A 9,596-nucleotide genomic window follows, 5' to 3' on the forward strand; every position below is an offset into this window, starting at 1 on the left:
AAGTCAATACTTTTTTACTATATTATTAAATTGTCAACATAGCTACACAATAGTCGAACTAAGAAATTAAATGGAGTAATATTATGGACATCATCAGAACAATGGTATATTTTATTTTAGTATTTAATACCAATGATGACTATAAAAGCTAAAAAAATGAAACATGTGTTTAGTGAAAGTTTAACTTGATAGTAACAAAAACAATTGAATCACAAACCTCTAACTTAAACATCACTATTTGTCACACGTATAACCTACTTTCATAAGACATATAGCTATCTACAATTGAAACTGGTTCTAAAACACAGTAGTACAGATACCTAATAACAGAACCTTATGATAGAACACAACATATAAATGTATTTTATTAACGGCAATTTCTAAAACGTCGATAGACACACGATGATAAAATCAATCAAGAAACACATTAGATGACAATAAAAGCATAAGGAATAAGACGCTGCAAATATTCATGTAAGAACACCATACATTAGCTACAAAGAAAGTTTACCTCCTCTGACATGGCCAAAGAGTTTTTTATCCTTAAAAAAAAAACAACGAAATGCTTCATCCTCATTTGAAAACCTACGTCACAATATCATTGATCACCCGAGAACACGATTTAACCCTCTCTTTTAACCAAAAGTTATCACTACTGCTGCAACTATAACTATAGTCACCTAGATCTTGATGAAACGACGAAACGCCTGAACAATAAACAAAGAAGGCTAAGAAATATAATCAAACCTATAGAACAATGAACTAACAAAGTATGAAATGTAGGAAACCTTCAGAATTCAAGACGCCAACAAAATTAACCACGGGAAATCGATAAATACGATCGCCATAAACGGATGACTACAAGGGGCATTCAATATTAGTTGCTGCAACTAAAAAAAATTTAATCAAAATAGCTTAGTACAAAACACAATCATAAAACTTAACAGCTGATAAATGCCACAAATATTACATTGAAAGAAACTAACCATTTGAAACAGCTTGAGAATCAGAGGTAATGATATATTAGAAATTTCAACACCCTCTGAACCACTTTCAAAAGTTCCAGAATCGCCAATAATGAAAGACGACTGACGAGAAGACGCACTCACGATTCGACTACGATAGCTCGACATATTTCGAATCGCAATTTGTCTCGAAGCACCAACATTTACAGCTCAAACACCTTTCTTGCATCCATTAAACACCCCATCCTCAAATATCCATTAATCAAATTGTTATTAAGAAACAACCTTGAATCTCATGAACACTTTGTAACTACACCATGTAACCTTTTAACTTCTTTAATCATTGAACAGTTATGAAGCAAATTAACTTAAAAAACTATATCTACTTATGCAATAAACGACTAAAATACATCAACAACTAATTTAAAAACTGCTATTGAAAGTCCCGTATATCACATTACGAACATAACAACAACGAAACAAAAAAAAATACAACCATATTAATAACAAAAACTATAAGCATAATAAAAACTTGCTTAGCAATAAAAAAAACAATGAAGAAAAAAACAATTACAAATAAGCATATTTAAAAAAGAAATCAATGTATAGAAACCCCGTAATTGTGTATTAATGAAGCGATTTCAAGAGATTTGAGGGCGGTTGTGTTTTGTATGATGAAGATGACGATGATACTTACGTTTAACAGATTGTATGAGTTGAAGATGTTAAGCATTGGTTAATGAGTGAAACCCTAGAAACTGATTCAAACGGTTATGCTAAATCAATTAGGGTTACATAAATCGATAGCTTGATTGAAGTTGTGCTAAATCATGTACCAATCGAGCGAGGAGGGTAGAAGATTATTTCATTGACGATCGCAAACGCTTCCTGAATTCGAAAGTTTGATTGATGATGATCAGAATTTTTGAATCAGAAGGATTGAGAAAATAAGTATGTAAAAACTGGAGGTGATTAAATTGAGAAAGAGAATGAAAAGGAACCCTAAAATGTATTTTTAAAAGTTTATGTAAGTATTAAGGAACACGTGTAAGGACGAGATAATTAGTAATTTTTTTAAATCAAAATTCTGAGAAAATTAGAATTGCTGAGGAGAAACCAGGAGGCGCCACGTGGATTTAAGTTACCGGTTTAGTAAGATAGAAGATATACATTATTTATATATATATAGATATGTTTTTAAATAATAATTATCATAGTATCATAATTACATTTAATAAGAACAATATATAATATTTCAAATTAATATATATAAATATATATATACACACACATATCTATCTACAATTAAAGGTTCGTGAATCGTCGGGAATAGTCGAAGTTGAATGAATATATGAAACAGTTCAAAATTTTTGAGACTCAACTATACAGACTTTTCTTATCGTGTCAAAATATATAAAGATTAAGTTTAAATTTGGTCGGAAATTTTCGGGTCGTCACACATGCTATGGCCGAGTGATGGGACTTAAGAAGTGAAACAAGTCGTGTCTTTTGGTCTTGGGTGAGTCTCGAAGAGATAATTATCGGAAGTTGGTTTGCTTCCTTAAGATAAGCATATTCAAGATGCTCGGGGAGCTCTTTAAGCTCAAGAATGGGTGGTTCTTCCCATGAAGACTTGATCTGAAATCTATCTTCATTGGGAATAGCCTCAAATGGTTCTTCCCGAGTAGTCTCACATTGAATTTCACTTTCATCAACATTAACGTTCATCAATTCCTTAAAGTCGGCCTCTAAATCCACAATGTCATTATCACAAATTTGGTAGAACCCCGTGGTATCAACCCCTAATAGCTTTTTAAGCTCTTTATCTACAAAAAAGTCAATGTGGTCAAGGGCATAACACTCATCATCATCGGTATTGCTCGGTTGCTTCATAGTTTCCCGGATGTTTATGGTAACACGCTCTTCACCAACTCTAATGTTGAGTTGATTGCATTGTACCAAGATGATGGTGTCGACGGTCGCAAGAAATGGTCGTCCTAAAATGAGGGGGACTTGAAGATCCTCATTCATCTCCATGATAACAAAGTTAACCGGGAACACCAAGGTGTCAATGAGAACCAAGATGTCCTCGGCGATACCAATAGCGGTGTCAAATGAATGGTTAACCAATCTTATCCTAATCTGGGTCGGTTTAGGAGGTGCAAGGCCGAGTCTCTCTTAAAGTGAATGGGGCATTAGGTTAGTGCTTGCACCCAAATCGGCAAGTGCATTGAAGACTTCCGAGTCACCTAACTTACAAGGGAAAATGAATTTTCCCGGATCTCCTAACTTCTTAGGAATCCTTGGCCTTGATGCAAAAATCTTGTTGCATTCCTCTTCAATAAAGAAAGATGTTTCGTCATGATATTTACCCCTTTGAGATATTAGCTCCTTGATGAACCGACCGTAGTTTGGCATTCCTTTAAGCACATCCGTGATTGGCAAGTTGACCGAGACGTTTTTCATCATATCTTGAAACTTTTTGTATTGAGCCGCCAACTTGTCCTTCCTTAAAGCTTTTGGATATGGCACCGGTCTTGTAGCCTTCAAAGGCTCATCACCCCGTTTCTTACCCGTTTCATCATTATCCATACCCTTGATTGATTCGACCTTTTCTTTACCCTTCTCCTTACTAACCCCGATCTCTTCTTCTACAAAGCTCGGTAGTGGTTCTTGGGTGATAAAGGGTTGTGGATGGGGATCTTCAATCCCTTGAGTGGTTAGACCTCTTCTAATGGTTATGGCATTGACATTTTCGTTTCGATTTAGGTAGTTAGGGTTTTGGTTGGTGCTTTCAATAGGAATCACTCTTGTGTTGTTGTTTTGTTGGTTTTGGTTTGGTTGTCAGTTATTGTTGTAAATGTTGTTCGGGTTGACTTGTGTGTTGGATGGTAAGGTTCCTTGTGGTCTTTCGGCAACTTGGTTGGAAAGTCTCCCCACGGTGCTCTCAAGGTTTTGAAATGAAGCTTGTTGGTGCTTCAGTTGTTGCTTTAAGAACTCGTTCTCCTTTAAAAAAAATGCTTCGGTTGATTGCACCTTCTTGATATAGTTTTGCATCATCTCTTCTAGGCTCTTCGAAGGTTGGGATTGTTGAGTGTTTTATTGAGGTTATTGATTGTAACCTTGGTTATTTTGAGGTTGACTATAACCTTGATTGTTTTGATAATTCGGATTAGGTTGATTGTTATAAGGTTGATTGTTGTAAGGTTGTTGGTTTTGGTATTGGAAGTTGTTGTTTCGATTTTGATTATAATTGGTGTTGTAACTTTGGTTTTGGTGTGGGTTTTGGTTTGTAAATCCAGGCGGTGTATTGATTTGATTGTTGAACGAGACTTGCTTTTGGTTAGGATTGTAGTAGCCTTGGTTTGATGTTCCTCCCCGTTGATAGTTTTGATTGCTCACGTCGTTAACATGAGCATCCGAATTCATGGGAATGTCATCTAGATCAATATGGTTGCATTGACTAATTTGGGGACAATTCTTGGTGAGATGTGGCCCCTCGCACCGTTGACAACCTACTTGCATCGCGACGATCGATTGTTGTAGCCTTTTCAACTCTTTCCCATACATTTGAAATTGATTATTTAAGCTTGCAAGTGTAACTTTCCCATTATCACTCTCTATTTGTGATACACTTTTCCTTTGTAAATCTCGCGGTGAAGGTGTCCATTTGTATGTATTAATCGAGATGTTCTCTAAAAAAGTTTTGGCCGCATTTGACGATTTATACATAAATACTTCACCCGAAGATGAATCAAGATATTGCCTAGTCAAAGAATTAGTACCCCGGTAGAACGTGTTGATGTACTCCTTTTTAGTCAAACCATGTGGTGGACAAGCTCGTAGCATCTTCTTGAAACGTACCCATGCATTATACAAAGTCTCATCACTCCGTTGAGTGAATTCATTGATTTCCATCCTAAGTCATTCCACCTTTGATGGCGGAAAGAAGTGCTTGAGAAACGCATCGGTTAAATCTTGAAAACTCCTAATCGAATCGGAAGGTGCATTCCTTAACCATACTTTCGCCTCTCCTTGAAGTGTAAAGGGGAATGCCCTTAACTTGAAAGCATCATCGCTCACATCTTTGTTCTTATAGATATCACAAATGTCATTAAATTATTGAATGTGTTCGAACGGATTCTCATCTATTAAACCATGAAAAAGCATATCTTTGATTATTGTGAAAAAGTTTCCCTTAATCTTCCAATTATCGGCTCCAATTGGTGGTTTGGTAATAGCCGGAGGCACCAAGGTAGGCGTAACCAACCTAGCACTCCACATCGGCGTGTCATTTGGATCATCTAGTTGCTCTTGATTAACCGGTAGACCATGACCAATCGGATTACCCTCTTCATCGTGAATTGGTTGACCTTTAGGATCCATCTTCTTTAAACAAAATGGTAAAGCTTCGAAATTTCTTTTTAATACCCTTGCTACTCTACGCTCGTAGACCCCGTGCACGTGTTTCTTCGGATCAGAAATTGGATGTGTAAACGCTTGATCCTTTTGGGATTTTGTTTTCATACACCAAAGTGCCTATCCTTCAATCACAACACAAACACAAACACGAACGGTTTTCCAAATACAAAATAAAATATAAAAACGAGAAACGTAACTTTTGTAAGGGTAAACCCTTACAAAAGGATCGGACGATTAAAAGCGTAAAACAAATATCCAACTTAGCTAACCGCTCCCCGGCAGCGGCGCCAAGAAAGTGTGATGCGTGCGGAACAATACATCAATTACCCTCAAAATTTATATAAGAATCAAACACTACAAATAAGCACACACAACTAACGAGCACTTAGAACCCGGTTATTATAGCACTTTTTTATATAAGTATCGTTTCAAATTCGTCCCAAGAAAGCGATGAAAGTTGAATAAGTGTAACTATTAATTGTCCTAGGGTTTGTTTGATTGGGGGTTTTGAGTGATTTTAATTAACAACTAAGACGTGCACAATTAAACAAACTTAAACTTAACAATTAAAACTAGTATCAAGTAACTAAATATTAAGAAATAATTCATTTAACTAAGTAATGTTCACTTACCTAATCCTCTCTATGCTTGAATTTGCCCTGTTTTACCCAATTTAATATCGCATTAGTTGTTGAACTATTAAATGTTTAGCATTACTACCAAATCTTAATCAAATTATGCTTTGCAAACTCACATAAGCATTGTATCCTAAGATCAAGTTAAGCATGATTGGTCAATGAGATTATGCTTGGGTTGAAATCACTTAGAATCCTTCAACTATCAAAATCATTTAAGATAACCGAACACCACTATGTTGACTAAAGGCTAATTGAAAACCAACTTAGATCATTAACACAATCACTTGAAATCCTTAATCTAGTTGTCTAGATCTCTAATAGTGTTGAAGCACAAATTGATTCACTTCTCAAATCACTAAGAGAGCTACAAAATCTATGTAATCAAAGTAAAGCCTAAAACAAATGCATAGCAATGGATCTATAGCTAACACAATAACACTTGTTCATGTATTTCATTCAAACAACTTCATTTAATTGATTATAGGGCAAATCCTTGCATTAGAGATTCATAGATAAGCAAACACAATTAATTTAGCCAATCATGGCTAAGATTACACTAATCACAAGCATTGAAATACAAATAAACATCATATTGAGTAATTACAAGTAATCAATTCAAAACTAGAGAAAGTAAGGTGGAGATTACAACCCAAATACAAAGAGAAGAAAATCTAGAGCTAAAACTATGATGGAACTTGAGCTTGCCTCCTTCAATTCACATTCAAACTCCAATAGATGATGAAATTAGGGTTTTGAAAGTAAAAATCGGACTTGGAATTGCAGCTCTCCTCAAAATAGCCTAATCTCTTTCCTTTAATAGTGCAGAAAATTATGGGCTGAACAGCGACATGAGCGCTGCTTTTGGCTCAGGTGCCTCGCTTTTGGCTTTCTTCAGGAGCGACGCTTTAGTGTCAGGAATGGCGCTTTTGGCATTGAGGAACGACGCTTATGGCAATGACGAATGACGCTTTTGGCCGCTGGTGGAAAATGGTGCCAAAACGTATACAAAAACGTTGCTTTTCTTTGAGGTGCGGCGCTTTTGGTCATCTTTGCGGCGCTCTTATCTTAGGTGCGGTGCTTTTGGAGCTGATTTCTGCACTTGCCATTTTCTTTGCCACTTTTGATCAAGACTTGGTCAATTTTACACCAAATCAAGCTTTTAACCTTGAACCGACACTTTAGCGCAAATAATCAACTTTCGGCCCCAATGATCCTCAAAACCGAATGAAATGAGGGAAGTATTGCGAGATAAAACGTGTATAATTAAAGCATTATCACGTTGCTTAACCTCCAGTATAATTGCTACTAACATTATATCTTTTATTAGTCAAAATATTGCCTATGAGGTTAAACACATCCAAGCTCACGTAAAAAAAGTTTTGAAAGTGGATATCTCTTACGCAAAGGCTTGAAATTCTAGACGTATTGCAATTGAACTTTTGTTTGGAACTTGGCAAAGCAACTTGGAAGAAGTGCCCAAATATGTCGATGAATTGGTTCATACCAATCCGGATACAATTGTTCGATGGGTGTTTTGCCCTCAACTGGAATATGGTGTTCACACATTCAAATATGTATTCTTGGCATATGGCCCCACTATTATGGCGTACCAACAATGTATTCTTATAGTTTGTATTGATGGGACTCATTTGAAGGGTAACTACATTGGCAAGATGCTTACAGCGGTAGCCAAAATTGCTAATGGGGAAATATTGCTTGTTGCATTTGCAGTAGTTCATAGTGAGACGAACGAAAGTTGGGCTTGGTTTTTGGAACAGTTCCAAACACATGTTGATTGTCACAGTAACAGAGAATTGTGTGTCATATATGATCGTCATGTAGGTATTAATGCGATGGCTAGCCAGCAATATGGTTGGCATCATCATTATTGCTTGCGCCACATTCGTAGTAACTTGATGACAAAGTATAACAGAAACACTGAGCTGAATAAGTTTTGTTGGAGGGCCGGTTCCACGATACAAAGTAATAGAAACAAAGGTGCAGTGCGTAGAGCTAAAAGATTGAATGAGGCAGCTTGGGATTATTTAGAAGAAGCTGATCTTCATAAGTGGACTTTGTATAGAGACAACGATCATCGTCGTTGGGGTAACTTAACCACAAACATAGCCGAGACATTGAACAATTTTGTGCGTCATGCCCGTATGATGCCAATCAAAGCGTCTATTGATTACACATTTCACTACACAAGAGAGCACTTCAACACGCAAGAAACAACCGCTCACGAATGGCAAGCACCACTATCCAAGACTATGTGGGAACAATTTCAAGATCATGATAAACTTGCTTCTACTTATACAGTAGCATGCTATGACTTTCCAACAGGTGTGTACAAGGTCCAATCTACATATCAAAGAAGCGGTGATGGGCAGACAGAGTACACTGTGCAATATTTGGCCAAAAAGTGCATGTGTGGAAGATGGCAACATCAAAAGATGCCTTGCTCTCATAGCATTGCAGTATGTCGCAAATGAAATAAAGATCCAAAGACCTTGATTAGTAAATACTACACTACTACCACGTGGAGATAATAATATAGTTATCACTTACATCTACTTAGAGATGTCTCACATACTGGCCCAATGCAAACAGGACAATTAAGGCTGATCCAACACAATTGATCACACATAGGGGTAGGAGACGACAATGACGGTACCACAATGAGATGGCTGAAAGTCACAACAGAGATACAGGTCCACCAAGGTGTGGTTTTTTTCACAACCAGGTTGTAACAGGAATCCGTGTCCTACTAGGGTTGGTTAAGAAATGAAGTAGTAATTTGTTGTACACCATTTATTGTAACCGTAATTATGCTTTTCAATAAAAGTGTTGTTCATAATAAAGACAATGATAATAATGAAAATGATAATAATACTGAGAATGATAATAATAATAACCCAATCTACTAATCTATTACAACTAAGCTTATGCATTATATTATTCACCATAACTATCATATATCCTACCGAACTCAAGTGCGTCTTCAAATACTCCAAATAAAACATACAACTCAATTGGTTCAGAAAGTATACACGCTTTCCCAACTAATGTATACTATTCTTCTTCAAAGCATAATGGTTCAGGTTGAGCTATTCCTTGTTTGTAATAATATATGTCCATTGAATCTGGATATTCCGATAACTTTTCTCAAAGGAATTCATTCAACTTCTGCATATCAAACCCACGAACATCAACATTATCAAATGTAGTCTTCTCGCCTCCTGAGAAATTTGTATCATTTTCAAAATCACAGTCGTGGTATTGATATGCATAAAACACACCTAATCTTATTGTAATATGATTACGAATTCGTTCACAGGGAGCAGCGTTTAAGATTTTAAGACTAATAATTATTCTGAAGATTTATGTTGTAAAATGGGAGTTTGAATAAACTAATAATGTGAATATAAATAAAACGAATAACCAGATGGATGAAGCAGTGTTCACTCAGATGATTCACTAATGACGTGGATTGTTCTCTCAATTAAAGCCAATTAAATGCTTGATAAGTTATAATTCAATCATCCAAACTTGACTAACTCATATTAATCGC

At 36.1% G+C, this 9,596-nt stretch overlaps 2 protein-coding genes, 1 long non-coding RNA gene and 1 other non-coding gene across 5 annotated transcripts; 2 read left to right on the top strand and 2 right to left on the bottom strand.

Annotated features, from left to right (window-relative positions):
- Positions 1-324: 324 nt before the first annotated feature.
- On the bottom strand, positions 325-1,937 carry LOC139858420 (uncharacterized). 2 transcript variants are annotated; one of them, XR_011762942.1, is made up of 3 exons: positions 987-1,937; positions 789-858; positions 325-707 (listed from the first exon to the last, which is right to left on the bottom strand). It is a non-coding gene; the product is annotated as an uncharacterized lncRNA (long non-coding RNA). The 2 variants fall into 2 exon arrangements; XR_011762943.1 differs by having other exon boundaries at positions 789-884.
- A 1,206-nt stretch (positions 1,938-3,143) lies between these two features.
- Positions 3,144-4,883, bottom strand: LOC139860542 (uncharacterized). Its single transcript, XM_071849292.1, has 2 exons — positions 4,303-4,883; positions 3,144-3,696 (listed from the first exon to the last, which is right to left on the bottom strand). The coding sequence occupies exons 1-2, from the start codon at positions 4,881-4,883 to the stop codon at positions 3,144-3,146; spliced, it is 1,134 nt and encodes a 377-aa protein (XP_071705393.1).
- LOC139860843 (small nucleolar RNA R71) lies at positions 4,786-4,892 on the top strand. The gene has a single exon (XR_011763459.1). It is a non-coding gene; the product is annotated as a small nucleolar RNA R71 (small nucleolar RNA).
- A 1,981-nt stretch (positions 4,893-6,873) lies between these two features.
- Positions 6,874-8,517, top strand: LOC139860543 (uncharacterized). Its single transcript, XM_071849293.1, has 3 exons — positions 6,874-6,976; positions 7,353-7,371; positions 7,485-8,517. Exons 1-3 carry the CDS (start codon positions 6,874-6,876, stop codon positions 8,515-8,517), a joined length of 1,155 nt encoding a protein of 384 aa, XP_071705394.1.
- Positions 8,518-9,596: the final 1,079 nt, after the last annotated feature.

The sequence above is a fragment of the Rutidosis leptorrhynchoides genome, chromosome 7, assembly GCF_046630445.1.
Source record: "Rutidosis leptorrhynchoides isolate AG116_Rl617_1_P2 chromosome 7, CSIRO_AGI_Rlap_v1, whole genome shotgun sequence".
NCBI classification, from domain to species: Eukaryota; Viridiplantae; Streptophyta; class Magnoliopsida; order Asterales; family Asteraceae; genus Rutidosis; species Rutidosis leptorrhynchoides.

Coding starts and splice junctions, on each gene's coding strand:
- LOC139860543 (XM_071849293.1), top strand. CDS start 6,874: ATGAGCGCTGCTTTTGGCTCAGGTGCCTCGCTTTTGGCTTTCTTCAGG.
- LOC139860542 (XM_071849292.1), bottom strand. CDS start 4,883: ATGGAAATCAATGAATTCACTCAACGGAGTGATGAGACTTTGTATAAT. Junction 3,697..4,302: donor TACTACAATCCTAACCAAAA/GCAAGTCTCGTT, acceptor CATAACCATTAG/AAGAGGTCTAACCACTCAAG.